Source organism: Fusarium falciforme, chromosome 1 (assembly GCF_026873545.1).
Source record: "Fusarium falciforme chromosome 1, complete sequence".
Classification (NCBI taxonomy): Eukaryota; Fungi; Ascomycota; class Sordariomycetes; order Hypocreales; family Nectriaceae; genus Fusarium; species Fusarium falciforme.
The window spans coordinates 1,326,171-1,341,741 of NC_070544.1; the positions used below are offsets into that span (position 1 = coordinate 1,326,171).

Here is a 15,571-nt window from a genome sequence, read left to right on the forward strand (position 1 = left end):
ATAATAGGCTCTAATGCCATTTTCATACATTATGCCAATCAGAAACGATATCCTAGTAATTCAATTCATCCATCCTTCACACACCATCCGAAGCGACCGTTGGCGTCAACACAAAAAAAGCATGAACAATTCCCTCTGTTTCCCCTTCCATCCCTTTCCCTTTCCCTTCCCTACTCCGCTTGTCCCAATGAATGCCCTTTGGATTTCCGTCGTGAGTATTTTTTTCGGTTGTCGTCGTTTGCAGTTCATGCCTCTTGAACGCTTCCACCATCTCCTCCCACGCAGAGCAACCTGAAACCAAAAAGCTTAAAAAAAAAAAGGAAGAAATAAACAACACGCATTGTTGCACAATACCCTGCCGTCGCGCCGGTTGCAATGCTTCATCCAGTCTCGTACGTATATCTTCCCTCTTGAACGTGGCCAGCCTGAACAGTCGCTTTCCCTCCAGGGGCAGCCAATGAATAAAAAAGTATACATGAATCTCCCTTTACTGCGTTCGGTAAAACTTCTTGTACAGCAGATGCAGCAGCAGGTTGACGTTGAGCTTGAGGTTGCCCTCAAAGAGTGTCATGAACTGGTGCGACTCGAACTGAGCCTGAAGGAGGTCCTCGATGGGCACCAGGGCGCTGGCACCGGGGATCTGGATGTGTCCTCGTGAGCCCTCGAGGCTGAAGACACCCACCTCGTCGCACGAGATGGTCAGGTTGATCTGGCCCATGTCGCGCTCGCCCACGCCGGTCCACGACACGAGCACACCCTTCTCTGAGAGCTGGCGCACGCTGTACTTGTAGCTGCCAAACTTGGGCACGCGACCGCTGCGCTCAAGCTCGCGCTGGTGGTTGTACTGCTTGGTGAAGGGGAGCAGGAAGCGCTTTTTCCTATTCAAGTTGTTAGTGAGTGTCATCTCAACGGTAGGACTGGTATTACTTACCCCTTCTTGTTCTGGAGGGTCTTCATCGCCTGTTCAATGTAGTCGTCGTAACTCTTGCGCTGCTGCTCGAGGTACTTGGCCTTCTCGTGCAAGTTGCTAAGAGTCATGCGGACACCCTCCAACTCTCGCTGTCGCTGGACTCTTCGACGGCTCTTGGTGCGGATATCAAGGGCGATGGCGTTGAGCACATCCTGGTAGCAGTTGTGCTTGGAGATGCGGCCCAGCTTCTCTAGCCTCATCACGTTCTCCAGCGCCGTCCGCTTGAGCTCCTGGTACGACATCCGGGTGACATCAATCATGTTGGAGTCGGAGTAGGCTCCTCGGGTGTTGCTGCCATCAGCAAAGTCGTCACGAAGCAGCATGTGCCACTTGTGTTCGTCCTCGGGGGAGATGGGCTTGATGAGGATGTCGAGCAGGTTGGTACCAGTCTGCACGCGGATAATATACAGCACGCATCGCTTGGTCTCCATAAAGAGAGCCTTGACGTCGGCCTCAGGGTCGTCAATGTCGTGCAGCTTGGGTGTCAGGAACATTTGGATATCCGAGGATCCGGCAGCGTTCATCTCGCTCTCGTTGTTCTTAGCACTGCCGAGGTCGTGCATGATCTCCCGGAGAACGTCCTCGCGGTTGGGGCACATTGTCTGAAGCTCCGAGGCCACCAGGTTGTGGATGGCAAACACATCTGTCATCTTGATGTACAGGGTTGGCTTGTTCTTGGCGTACAGGTCGTTGAACTCGTCAATGTCGAACGTCCTCTCAGCATCGGGAACAGCAATGAGGTCGCCTGTGATTTGGACGAGACGCTCGATGGAATCGGCGATAAACGCATTCAGGGGCTGGAGGTAGACATTCTCGCCACCGAAAGGTCGGCCAGAGGCAACCTGGCTGATGACCTTGGCGACCTCGCTGAGGTTCCTCTTCTGGAGAGGGCTCAGAGTCTTTTCGATCACACCCACGTTCTCGGGCGCTGTCACTGCCGGTTGAAGGTAGAATCTCCAAAGCCAGTTCGCCACGACCTGCAGAAGGCTCTCTGGGGGCTCCCGCTTGAATTGTTGTCGCAGGCCTTCAAAGATCTGACTGCAAACGAAGCGGAGACCGTAGGGCATCTTGTGAAGAAGGTCTTCCAGAGCCATAAACACCTGATCACAGATCTCTCGGAGGTCTCGAAGATGATCGATAAAGAGTCGTCGGGTTTCAGGATCGCGAATAGCAACTTCTCGGGGGACATCCAGTGGTCTTTGGTCGGGTCGACCAGTGGCCAACTCGGTGTTGTTGATAGCTGATCGGTAGATTTGCATGGGGTCACTCTCCAGATCGAGAGCCGGGTCCTCGACAATGTTGTCCCGAATGAGGGGGCCAAGAAGGTCACGGAGATACTTGCGGTCGCGAGGTGAGCGAGTGTAGTTGCTGAGGAGCTTCGACCAGAAATAGTTGCCGCGGATGAAGTCCTGGACGGCCCTAGCTCCAGCAATCTCCTCTCGGATAGAACGGGCAATCAACTTCAGAAGGTAGTACTCCTCTCGTCGCTTCTGGGCATACCCAAAGAGGCTCATCATAAGGAGCTCAATGCGCTTGCATTCCTTCTCAGCTGTTCCTTGCTCTCGGATGCGCTTGAAGAGTCGAGCAAGATACTGAGGCTGGGTCTGGAGGTTGAAGAAGAGTTGCTGGTAAGATTCAAGCTTCTTTCTTGAGCTCTTGTTGAGTGCCTTGAGGTCGAACTGGTTGGCAGAGGACATGGAGCTGTTGGCGAGGAAACCCATCGAGTTGCCTCCGTAGTTGTGCTGATGTCGAACAACCTCGTCTAGGGTGATCTTGTTCTTGACCAGGAGGGCGATCTTGATATCGAGCTGGTCAATGTAGTTCTCCAGCAGCTCGTTTTGTCGCACTTGCTGGACCACAGTCTTGCGAATCCGCTCAAACTCGATTTCCTCGTTGAAGTCAAAGTCACTGTCGTTGAGAAGATGGACAAAGTTCTTGACAGCGTTGACAGGAGGGTTCTTGCCAGTAGTCAAGCTCTTGTAAGCCTCACCCTGTACCTTGGCACGGACGAAGCTCTGGATCTTGATGACCTTTTGCATGTTCTCGTTGAAGAACCGTCTCTTCTCTTCGAATCGAGCCCGGACGATAAAGGCCTTGGCGGCCGCCTGGAACTCGACAATTGACTCCTCCTCCTGCTCCAGCTCTGCCATGATGTCTTCGACTCTAGCGCGCTCCATCATGGCTCGGAGAATGCTCTGAAGGTCAACAATCTGCGGCGTGTGGGAAGCCAGCTCATCGAGGAAGGCTTGGTGTTGTTTTCGGTACAAGAATCCTCGGATATTGCTCTGGAGGTCCACAATCTGAGGCTCCTGTTCTTCAAGCGCATCCAACTCTGCTCCGACTCGCTTTCGTTCAAGCGCACCTCGAATGAATGCTTGTAGGTCAATGACAGCGGGTTCATTCTCTTGCAGGGCGTCAAGCAAGCTCGTGACATCTCTCCTAACTGCTGCTGCACGGGCAAAAGCCTGAAGCTTGCCAATGTCATTGATGTGCTTGTCAAGCTCGGTCTTGACTGCGTCCGTCTCCTTTCGAGCGCGGAGACCCCGAGCAAAGGCCTGGAGAGAGGTCCACTGAGGACCGAAAGCCTTGAGTTGCTCTTGCTGGCGACCAATGTCATTTCTAGTCAACAATGCTCTCGCCGCTGCCTGCAGGTCGGTGATGGCATGTGTTTGGGCATCCAGCTCTTGGAGATCTTGCTCGACCTTTCCACGAAGCAATGCTCCGCGAACAGCCGCCTGCAGTTTCTCGACAGTAGCAGCCGTCTCCTTGGTCTCCTCGTACTGAGCGGTATGGTTCTTCCTGACCAAAAAGGCTCTCGAGATGGCCTGGATTTGCCTGATGGGACCTGCGCACACCTCGAGCTGAGAAGTCAAGTTTTGCACCTGATTTCGGACCTTGTTAGCCCGAATCATGTTCTGCAACTCGAGGATATCAGGCTCCAGTGCTTCCAGGATTTGATCCCGTCGATCCATCCTCCTCCGGACCAAGAAGCCACGTGCTACGCTCTGCAGCTTGACAGCAAAGTTTCTCATCTCCAGTCGGTATCCCATAATCTGCCGGGTAAAATCGCCGCGGATTCGAGATTGGAGGTCCATCAGCCACTCCTCCTCGTCCCAGAGCCTTTGCATGACATCGCCAAGTCTCACGCGAACCAGAGCACCTCGGACTTGGGCTTGTAGTTCGACGATAGACTCCTCATTCTCTGCCAACTCGCGGTCGATTCTCTCCTCTTCAGTCTCTTCAGGCTCAGGCTCAGGTTCCGGAACGCCAAAGTCAGCACCCATGTTGCCAAAACTGGGCATGCTCGCTCCAAGTTTGTCGAGACCCTTCTGCATCGCCTCCAGCTCATGGTGCTCGAATTCAAGCTGACCCACGAGGTTACCGATGCGGAAGTCGACTATGCCTTTTCGAAACAGGAGCCAACTAAGGGCATGAATGCAGTAAATGACCTTGGGGATGTTCTTCTTCTCGTACAGATCAATGAGCTCGAAGCGGAACAGATCCGGAAGTTCCACTTCATCGAGGTATCGGAAGAAGATGGCAATGTTGTCGGAGTGCCGGTATTGAAGCCTAGGGTGTTGAAAGATTCGGTAGCGTCTATCGGGATTGAGTGCTTCCACAACCTCCGCCAGAGTAACACCATCGCGAAGGGCTTCCTCGAGTTGAACGATAGGAGGAATGTTCTTTTGGATGACATCTTCAATCCATTCCTTGGCCTCGCCAATATGGCAGAGGTATTCGTAGGCTTGAAGGAACTGACGCTGCTTGTCCATCCAATTTCGTCCCTCCCAGCTATAGCCAGTCGACTTTTGACCGCGACCTCCATTGCTCTTGTCTGTCCGTTGTAACCTGCGTCGGCCACGCAAACCAACAACTTCTTGTGCAGGGGAAGTGATGGTGAAGTCTTCAGCCGAGTCTGATGATACTAGGCGAGAGAGCGTCCTCAGCTGGCTTGTCGAAGACTTGCCCAGCCCTTCAAGTTCATCCCGAGCCAGGTGCGTGCTATGCGCATGCACATGGTGTGGTGATGTAGGATGATGAGGCAACTGTGGGCGAACTGAGTCGGATCTTGTCAGAAGCATCGAGTTGGGTCGCATCATCGTTGGTCGAGACGGCGAAGTAGGTGAGGCACGACCATCATCATACAAGGACAATTTGCCTATATCGAGACTCTTGCCACGGTCATGACGGGGCGACTTATGGGGAGGTGTAGCTGGCGGCGAGGCTGCAGGAGCCTGAGGAAGCGGCCGAAGAGATTGTCGAACGGACCCGTAGGGATTGTCGTTGGATTTCTTGGGGCTCGTCATTTGCCCGGATTCAAAAGTCTTTGCTCTTGCTCTGACATCGCTCTGGGCACGTTTATGACCGGGAGCTGTTTGACCGTAGCCGGCTGAACTAGAGACGGATGTGTAACCGCTGTTGAGGCTATGTTCAGAGGCGTGCGAATAGCCAGACGACGCGGATGAGGATGTTGTCGAAGGAAAGCGGTTGAGGTGGGAGGGTGATGTAGCGGTGCCAAAGTCGAGGGTTTGTGACTGGCGAAGCGGATGCGGAGGAGATTGTGGAGATGGTTGGCTGTGAAGATGGTGTTGAGGTTGATGCAGATGTTGAGTTTGGAAATGGTGAGTGCGGAACGACATTGTGATTGTAGTGGTCGTCGACCGAGCCGCAGTCTCGGTCTCGCTTTGGAACGGTCAAGGAAAGGTTGGGCTCAGAAAATATTAAGAAATAATAACACCTTCCGGGTGACGTTAACGCATTGTTTCGAGCGTGCGGCGCTCGGGTCGTCAGAGGGATGGAAGGGCGGTCGTGGTCAGCGCTTCAATTTGATTTGAGCACGGTGCTTCGATTTCAAGACATGCGCTTGGCCTGGTGATGGGAGGTGATGTTGAGGAACTCGGATGAGTGAGAGGGGGAAAAAAGACCAAAGTGTTGGAGCGTCAGAAGAACACGGATCGTTACTACGTCTCCGATCTGGCCCATGTCACAAATTGTCAATAGTGCCCAAGAAGACGGCAGACCAAGGAAGAGTATACCTCTGTCTGTATGGCGGGGCGTGGAGGCTTCGGCCAGCCAAATCCCGTAGTAAACAAACAACGGGCCAACCGCCTAGCAACGGCCGCCGTGGCCCCGATTGGCCGCTGGCCCGCTTTTATGTCAACTTCATCCTTACGAGCCTCTCATGTGTTTAATATGGCCAGATTATTATGCAAATCAAGTGCCAACACACAGAAATTGATTCATGCGCTGTTCTTTTCTACTTGTTTCGGAGTTGCGCATATGGCTGGCGACATGGGATGAATTGACCTGGTTTTGAAGACTCTTTGATGTTTGCTTTCCCCTTCACACTCATCTTACACAAGGTTTTGAGTGAGTAGACGCAAGCACGTTTTGAGTTAGAACGTGGTCTAACAAAGCCAAAGCATCGGTGTTACACATCAAATGCGGCTGGGCAGGTTGAAACAGGCAACGGTTCAAAACAACCAGGTAAACCTAGCATCAGCTTGCATTGGATGCAAAGAAGAGCGAGGCATCAGTCACATGCAGAGTAAGATCTTTGATCGCAATCGATGGATAAGCACTTAATCCACACAATGTCAAAAAGGAAACAGAGATATACATGCGACACTCAACGAGACCTCACCAGCACAACATCAATGATTCCCCAGCCATGAGCCTGCAAGCAGCACAAAAAGGTGATTCATCCAGCAGTGGTAAATGGAGTTTGCTGTGTCGTAGTGGGGTTCCATGAGGTCATCCACGCGAAATCTTCTGCGAGGCTCGACCAATCGATAGGCAACGATAAAGGTCATGGCAAGAGCAAGGATTGATTCCGCCTCGTGATTGGCCCAGTGGTGCGATTTTAGGCTGCTAGAGGCTGCAGCGCACTGTAGGCAGGAGCGTATCCCCAATTTTTGCACTGTATCTCGAACCCAAGCTTCGGACTTCACCACCAAGCTATGAACCACCCACCAACCACAATCATCAATTAATTATTCACAATCTTCGCTCAGGCTACTCGAGTATCTGCATTATTCGCCTGTCGCGACTATCCTCTACAAATAAAGCCAATTGTATTGGGCTCAGCCGCTTAACCCATGGCTTCCAAGCAGCGCCCATCTGTCCTTGTACGATCATGATGTTTGCGCGTCACATACAGCTTGCTAATCCAACCTCCAGGTGACAGATGCAAGGGAGCGCCCACCTCAGAGGAGGGCTCTGCAACGCCAGGATACCGCTTCAGGTCCTCCTGGACCCCCCGCGCCGATGCGATTCATGACCGTCGACAATGTCCTCCAGTACAATTCCCAAATCCCATCAGGCCAACCTCGCGGTCCGCCGGCGCCCCTCCCCCGAGGCCCGGGAGGCAGCCCCCTCAGCAATCGCCGAGTCGTATCAGGAGGTCTTCCGAACGTGCAGTCCCGTACCGGTCAGCCGATGCCTTCAAGAACTACCAAGATCAGCGAGAAGCTGGTACTCTTGCCCGAAACGGACGAAAAGGACGATGACGTCGATGAAGAGATTGAGAGCGAGGCGATTCTCGCAAGGCGCCTACAGGATCAAGAGAACCGACCATTGAAGGATGAAGAGCTTGATGTGCTTCGAAAGAGAGGCGGTATCCGTGGGAAGAGCTACGCCGAGAGGTTGCCAAAGATGCAGAGGACCGACAGGGTTAGCAGAGTGACGGCCTATTGCACCGCGCAGGCATACAAGATTAAGCCGACAGCCGAGTTCCTGCGGAAGAAGCATGAAGCCAAGACCAAGCTGTACGATGACTGCCTGTATGTCATCTACGCTCTGCCGCTTCTCAATGGAACCGATGGATATCGCGTCCGGAGTCGACCTATCCTCAAGACCCCTGGGACGGGCAAGACGGTTCTGGACCTTGAGATTGAGCGCAGCGAGCAGAGAGATCATCACGAGGGCTACTTCGAGGACGACGCTTATACAGGAGCCAGCCCTGATCGTGGCCATTCGATGCCCTCTCACTTCAGCGATCGCCCGGTCACCCCCGAGGAGCACAGCAACCCGTTCCGTCACGATGATGACGATTCGGCAATGAACCGTCTTGCGCCTGACGCCAAGAATTTTGCAGAGATGTTTGTGTACTCTTACGGTGTCGTGGTCTTTTGGAATTTTACCGAGCACCAAGAGAAGGACATCCTCGCCGACCTCACCTTTGCCGACGCCGACGCCATTGAGAACGGCACCAGCAGCCTGCTCACCCGGCCGCTTGATCAGGATGACTTTGAAACGGAAGAGTTTCACTTCGAGTATAGCGCTGATATCAAGCGCCCGCGCGTCTTTAACGATATGATCACTCTGCTGCCGCGCTCCGACCATATGATCAAGCTCACCATTAGCCATGCCATCGCGCAGAGCACACGCCTGTGCTTCTTTGAGGAGCGCATGAGCGAGACGATGCTGGATGCGCAGCATGTACCCAAGACGCTGGCTCTCACGGGAGAGTTGAACATGACACGCGCCGAGATTATACGCATGGTCGGTCGTCTCTTCAAGAGCCGTGTCGACATCAACCTTTGTGAGTGCTCTGTCAGACAAATCTAGACAAAGGCTAACCTGTGCAGCATCCAATATCCTCGACGTCCCCAACTTCTTCTGGGAGTCTGAGCCGACACTTCACCCTCTTTACGCAGCTATCCGTGAGTATCTCGAGATCGACCCGCGAATCAAGGTCCTCAACGAGCGATGCCGCGTCTTTCTTGATCTCGCCGAGATCCTGTCCGACTCGATTGCTACCGCAAAGATGAGCTACATCACCTGGATCATCATCGTCCTCATTGTCATTAGTATCATGGTCACCGTCACAGAGGTCGCAATCCGCTTCGGCATGCTCCACAAGGCCAAGGGTCCCGTTGCGAACCCGGCCCTCGCCATGCCCGTCCTCGGCGAGGGTGTGTCAGGAAGCATCCCGCTGCCACCGAGTGATTTAGAGATTCTGGCACAGACATTGGGTTTGCAGGCGAATGCGTCATTTGATGAAGTTCGGCAGGGTATTTGGGCTCTGCGGGAGGAGAGCCTCATTGATACGCCACAGCGGCATGAGGATATCTAACGCCTCTTGACTCATGTTTCTATCTTTTTTACTTTGTAACTCGTTTAGCACGGCGTTGAATGGATCTTTTTGGTGGTTTGGAATGCACCAGCCTCTTGTTTATAACACATCAGTATCTTACTTTACTAGATTCACAAATAATATTCACACTAACATGTAAACAACAGCATCTATCACATGCAAGTACGCATTCAAAGTCAAAAGCCCCATATTATCATCTACAATAGTTACAAACACCAACACTAGAGCGCCGAGAGATTAATGTAGAGTGTCTATTTTTACTCAGGAAAGCAGACCCTATCCAAGAAAAAGGAGAAACAACAACCGAAGTTGTACAAGAAAGCCACAGGACATCTTTGGCCCTGCGTGTTTCTGGAAAAAAGAAGCCATAGCCCATAATCATGACAACACTAAGAAAAAACATCCCAATCTCTTTGCCCCATTTTGCTCTGCTGAGCGAAAAGCCCGTGGAGGACCACCGTATATCAAAAAAGTTTACAACAGGCGAGGAATGCTTTACCAGAGAGAGATCCATCCCGTGCCCGATGCACCCAGTGAGAATCCCAAAATGAGAGCAAGCATAGCAAGACGCCAAAAAAAGAAGTGCTTCCCCTTTCCTTGTCTTCGCTGGCCCCCTTACCCGATCATCTATAAAAAAGGTCATGTATTAAAAAGCGGGGGTATTGATTTCCAACACAAGTCTGTTCTACCGGACCTGCTGGTCGACGGGCTTGTAAGCGGTGGCAGCGGCGGCGGCGGCCTGCTGGCTCTTTCGGTTCTTGTTGTCGAGCTCGGCTTTGCTGTAGATGGCAGCACCAAGCATAGTGACGGCCATACCAGCTCCGTTAAGCAGGTCGACGGTCACATCGAAGAGTACAATGCCGAGGGCAACGGTCAAGCACTGCTTGAGATTACCGCAAACAGTCATGGTGAGGGCACCAGCAAGCTTGTTGGTGTTGAACGAAGAGATGTTGAGCAGCAGAGCAAGGAAACCGTTTCCGAAGAGCGAGGCGAAGGCGGGAGGGAGAGAGACGTCGCCCGAGGTGATGAGCTTGTGGAAGCCGCTAACCTCACCGGTCGCGGTGGCGCAAGCCAGAGCCTGGAGAGCAGCGAGAGGAGACATGCGGAGAAGGAACTCGATGGGAGGCAGGGCGAGAGAGCCAGTCATGAATCGGTTGGTGACGACGGTCTATTGGAACAGTCAGTGGCGGAATCGGTTGAGATCTAGAGATAAAGCTTACCTTGAGAGCAGCAAGAATGACACCCAGGATGGTGAGGAGGAAACCAGCATCAGTGAAGCTCATCTCACCCAGAGTGGTCATGGCGGCACCAATGATGAGAGGCAGCAGAGAGAGGTAGGTCATGGAGCTGTAGGTGCGGCCGTAGTAGACGCGGTAGATGAGGATGGTGAAGATCGGGCACAGCATGCGCATGGTCTGGTAGAAGGGAACGGAAACCATGGCCAGAGACAGGTTGGAGACGGCAATGTTGGCGGTGAAAAGGGCACTGAAAGCGACCAGGGCGAGGTTCTCACGGCGACCCAGTCGCGACAGCTTGAAGTAGCCCAACTGCATCATGACATAGGTACCAGCGCTGGCGAAAGAAGCGTGGAGGAAGGTCAGAAGCCAAGGGAAGTGAAACTGCAACGCGGGCGCATGGTTAGCATCGTGTCGAACAGAGTTGCGTATGACGGCGCGGGCCGAGAGGGCGCAGGCGCGGGCGTCATCAAACTCTCGAGGTTGTAGACTTACCATTCCCAGAACCAGCTTGTTGTACAGAGTCAGGAGAAGCGAGAAGAAGAAGTAGGTGCCGAGCCAAGCAAACTTGACTGTGCTGGGGATCGAGTACTCGTGCTCGAGGTTCTGGTTCTTGGGGGGCTCGGCGCGGCCGGCATGGCTCTCGAGGTCGAGTTCGCCCTTGGTCTCGAGATCTCTCTCCTCGGAGGAGAGGAGAGGGACGGGCTCCTCATTGTTGGGACGAGACATTGTGCTGGTGATGTTGGAGTCGCTTTTCGCAGAGGAGAATGCGCCGGGTTCAAATGAAGATGGGGTCGAGAGAGTGTGGTAGTGGTGAGGAGGTCGGGTGCTAGAGAGTTTACCGTGTGCGCTCTATTGTCGTCGGGTCTCTAGCATGCTAATCTCGGGGGACCGATTCGCTGATGATGAGGATGGAGGATGATGATGAATCGACGCGCAGCAAAGTCGATTGCGGATGCAAATGATGATGGGCACGGAGCGGCCGAGGTCGTCAAAGGTTTGAAGTTGTAGGTGTAGAGTGGAAACGTAACACGGAGAAGCGAAGAAAATACAGGGGCCGCCAAGGCCAAGACCAGGAGGGAGAGGGAGGAGAAGGGGGGCGGGATGGACGGGGCGGAGGCGGGAGACAGAAGTCAAAAGTAGTAGCGAGCGATTGGACCCAACAGGTGAGACAGAAAGGAAGTGCAGACTCGTGGGAATGCGATACGATGCGATAATGAAAAGAAGAAGAGACTCGCAAAGAGAAGAGGGGAATTAAAAAATTAAAGGGAGGAGAAGGGAGGAGGGATATGGGATGGGATGGGGATGGGGAGGAGAATGGAGCGCGGCGGGCGGATGACGGGCAGCGAACGTAGCGTACCTAGCGTAGCGGCCTCTGCTTATGGGCGGCGCTTGTCAGCACAGCACAACACTTCCAAACCTCATCAGCGTCCATCCGACCTGGACTTCAAGGGAGGGTCCCCCGGCCTCTCTCCGCTGACTGGCTCGCGCAGGATTTCAAGTTTGGTCGCAGCATCCATCCATTTGTGAGGTACCCCGTGCCAAAGTACCTAACCCACATGGCCACCCGGGTTCAGGGCTGTGCCAAATTAAGTGAACAAGTGTCAGCATTGGCGGAACCTACGAGGACCTGCCAGCCAGCGCTAAGCTCCAAGTTCTCACCCGGAGGGGAGCTAGTATGTGCATATTTTCTGCTGCAGCCGGAAATTACATCGAGGTCTCGATGGTGGGCAAAGGAATTATAAGAGGAACGAACGGCTTCTACCTTTTTCTTTGGGCTGTTGCACCTCAGCTGCGAGGGGAGAAGCCTCCAACAGTGTACAACAGTATTGTACAGTACATATTACAAACAGACAGACATTCGGGTAGAGAACACGAATTGAATCCACTACCTTAATTAACCGTTTGTCGATCAGACACTCACGCATCACTCCTCCGTCGGACTCCGGCACCATACGTACCAAAGGTTACCTGCACAAGACCACCCTCACATTACAGTAACCCCCCTCCCGTCCCCTGACCGACATCTGGATTGAGCTGAAAGGGACCATTAAGCAAACGAACGATCTGGGTCTCTTAGATGCATCCAGGTCACCCTATCCGTCCCGAGATTCATTGGAACGCGTTTTGCTTCAATCAATCCAGGGGTCGAGAAAAGGGGGCGGGGGCAAAATCTGAGCACTAGGAAGATCGCTGGGAAACCCGCACTTGTTTTGGTCCAATCGCAGCGTCGTGTGCTGGCATATTCGATAGCGCGGGATGGGACTGCATCCAGGGGCTCGTCACCACTGACGCGCGATTCTTTTCTTGAATGATGGAACCGCGTTGGGATGGGCGTTGATTGCCTTTGGATGGGTTACGATAAAAGGATCACTAGATAATAGCAAGGAGGATAAGGAATCAGCTGGTGAAACTAATTGCCATTTTCTGTGTAGCAGGCTGATTATTCCCATATCCATCCCATGCTTACCCAATATCCTTCTTGATCAACACTTACATCCCCAATCTGCTCAGGCAATAAGCGAGAAGGGGGCACGTCATCCTGCACAAGAGACGAACCAACAAACAAGGGGCAGAATTTTTTCTTTTATCCGGGTGCACTTTAAACGCTCGTGCCTTGTGGTATGTGCTCTCTCCAACGTCGCCGATCGAAGAAAGATGTCTAGCCCACCCACACACGACTAGCCCTACAGAACAAGGGCGCGAGCTATCAGATAAATCCCACTTGCGGCGCGGGAGCTATTGAATGCATGCCGTCTGGGAATAGGGGCATCATCCGAACCCGGGTCCAACAGACAAGGTTGCCATTCATCCTAAAATGTGTCACTTGGTAGAAGCTGTTGTATTCATATGTATGCAGTATGGTCCAGACGAAGCTCGGTCGTCATGTCTGCATCAAGTTGATGAGAAAAATCCCTGCCCAGACGACCACATCTCTCATCATCCTCTTTCCATCTGCCAAGTTCCATTCTTACCCCTTGCCGTCATCCCAAACGCCACACGTGGCGGCGGAGCCCAAGTCAAGAGGTCACCCCTTCATGTCCCAAGTTCTTGGCATCAAAAGCCTTCCCGCAAGATTGATAGCTCATGTGGCTTGCGATCTGGCATGAGATGTAAAGGCCGGTTACTTTTGTACTACTTGACACCGTTGTTTCTTGTCCGAAAAAAAAAAAAAACAGACGTTAAGCTATCAGTGTCGCGAACCGAGACGCCTCTCAAACAGCTTGACGGCCGGAATGCTTGAGAAGCCTTGCTTCTTTTGAATCAACAGGGTTAGCAGATGATTCAGACAGGTCCCGGAGACCCGTCAGATCGACCGATCCCTGAGCCTGGTCTTAGAGCCCGTCCTTGAGAGACAGCCCTAGCCGCATTTTTACGTACTCTGTGCTCGGCTGTTGGGCTGACATTCATATCCCTCGCCCTGCTGCCGATGAGTCTGTCAGCGTGTCATTTTGACAGCTCACGGTATTGAGGCTCCTTCATCGGCATACTACTATGTCAAGCATGCCCACTCGGAAACAGAACAGCTGATTACACTACCTTGAGGCGTTGTTACCTACCTAGCTGAAATTCGTCGCCAAGAAATACCCATTAGCTCCAGTCCAGGTTACAGACTTGGAAAGCATATCAATCCGAACTCCCAAACCCCAGTTTCAGCCCCAACTCCGCAAATAGCAAAAGGTACCTCTCAGAAAGGCCTATCTAGATCACAGAGGAGCGTTGGTGAAGAGGTACGAGACGGACTCGCCGTTGTGGGTTCTCCGAATGGCCTAAGGGGATGTGAGTATGCCTGTCATATATTGCGGTCCAGCCGTGTTAGACCTACCTCAGCCAGAGTTCCAGACACATCAATCACCTTGAGCTTGGGGCAGCGTTCAACCTTGTCGCCAACTAATCCGTTGGTCAGTGTAAGTCAAAATCACAATAAACCTGACAATAAATGGAAGCAAGAGGGAGTTCTTGGTCTAGGAGACTTACGCGGCACAGCTATTAAACTTATTAGCAGTAAGTCAACCACATCCTACAGGGGCAACTCACTGTTGGTTACGACCAAGCCAGAAAGGCAAGAATTATTAATAGTCTCAATGGCATTACCACTGAGAATTCCGTGGGTAACAATCGCAAAGATCTGACGGGCCCCATGCTCATTAAGCGTGGCCGCCGCCTTTGCAAGCTGCGAAGAGAAGTCAGTTCTGTACACGACAAAGAAACAAAAGGCAAGAGGTCAGTGTCGTACAGTTCCACAGGTATCCGCCATATCATCCACAATGATAGCAGTCTTATCCTTAACATCACCGACCAGCACCATCCGGCCGACGACGTTAGGACGTGGACGCTCCTTGTGGATCAAAGCAAATGCAGTCTTAAGACGATCAGCAATATTTGTCGCACGCTTCGCGCCGCCAGCATCAGGTGAGACAATGACGCAGTCTTCAATGTTTAGATTCTCTCGGATCCATCGAAAGATGGACGGCTCAGCAAAGAGGTTATCCACGGGCACGTTGAAGAAGCCCTGGATTTGCGAGGCATGCAGGTCCATCGTGATGACATGATTCTGACCATCTTGTAAGCGATACACACGTGGCTTAGGGGAGCAGGGATTCTCACGACACCAGACACCTGCAGCATGTTTGCCATTAGCCTTGCGCTGATTGGGGCGCGCGACTTGTCCTTCTTGTCCTGTCTGCTGTAGGGAAAGAAGGGGAGGACGACGGTGATGCTTCGAGCTGAAGCGCTACGGCAAGCATTGGCCGTGATAAAGACCTCCATGATGCCATCGTTGACCTGGCCCGGCGCGACCGACTGGACGATGAATACATCCTCATCACGAACCGACTCGCCGATGGAGACGCTCGTCTCCTGGTTCGAGTACTTCAGGCACATGGTGTTTGCGACAGTGATGCCGAGTCTGCAGGGGTTGGTTAGCCCAATCGGACCCTTGTGCTCACCAGCGTGGGGTTTGTGCATCGTCATCATCATCATGACTGCTCGACGTACCGGGTGGCCATCAGGGAGCTGAGCTCCGGGTGACCGCTCCCCGAGAGGAGCTTGATATCGTTGGCCATTTGATCCAGCATTGTTGGTGAAGCGAGTGATTGATAGGTAGCTGGCAGTGTTTGTGAAGAGAGCTCCTTGGCCGAGGACGGGAACTACGAAAGATCTGCTCGTCAAAGAGGTTGCAGGATCACGTGCAACCTCCAACGGCCTCTTCTTTTTTTCTGCTCCGCCCGTTTTTTGCCAATTGAGTTTAAATGTAGAAGAACAATG

General features: G+C 52.8%; 3 protein-coding genes and 1 pseudogene across 4 annotated transcripts, besides 1 other annotated feature; 1 reads left to right on the forward strand and 3 right to left on the reverse strand.

Moving 5' to 3' along the window:
- Nucleotides 1–487: 487 nt before the first annotated feature.
- Nucleotides 488–5,652, reverse strand: NCS54_00033700 (annotated as a pseudogene). Its single transcript has 2 exons — nucleotides 932–5,652; nucleotides 488–878 (listed from the first exon to the last, which is right to left on the reverse strand).
- Nucleotides 488–5,652: a sequence feature.
- Nucleotides 5,653–7,068: 1,416 nt separating this feature from the next.
- On the forward strand, nucleotides 7,069–9,047 carry NCS54_00033800 (Hypothetical protein; the record flags this gene model as incomplete). The annotated part of the gene is made up of 3 exons (XM_053145991.1): nucleotides 7,069–7,098; nucleotides 7,151–8,513; nucleotides 8,560–9,047. The coding sequence occupies 3 exons, from the start codon at nucleotides 7,069–7,071 to the stop codon at nucleotides 9,045–9,047; spliced, it is 1,881 nt and encodes a 626-aa protein (XP_053001966.1).
- A 706-nt stretch (nucleotides 9,048–9,753) lies between these two features.
- Nucleotides 9,754–11,032, reverse strand: NCS54_00033900 (TPT domain-containing protein; the record flags this gene model as incomplete). The annotated part of the gene is made up of 2 exons (XM_053145992.1): nucleotides 9,754–10,236; nucleotides 10,289–11,032. The coding sequence occupies 2 exons, from the start codon at nucleotides 11,030–11,032 to the stop codon at nucleotides 9,754–9,756; spliced, it is 1,227 nt and encodes a 408-aa protein (XP_053001967.1).
- A 2,978-nt stretch (nucleotides 11,033–14,010) lies between these two features.
- Nucleotides 14,011–15,381, reverse strand: NCS54_00034000 (Ribose-phosphate diphosphokinase; the record flags this gene model as incomplete). Its single annotated transcript, XM_053145993.1, has 7 exons — nucleotides 14,011–14,073; nucleotides 14,130–14,194; nucleotides 14,282–14,290; nucleotides 14,342–14,477; nucleotides 14,541–14,858; nucleotides 14,912–15,212; nucleotides 15,302–15,381. 7 exons carry the CDS (start codon nucleotides 15,379–15,381, stop codon nucleotides 14,011–14,013), a joined length of 972 nt encoding a protein of 323 aa, XP_053001968.1.
- Nucleotides 15,382–15,571: the final 190 nt, after the last annotated feature.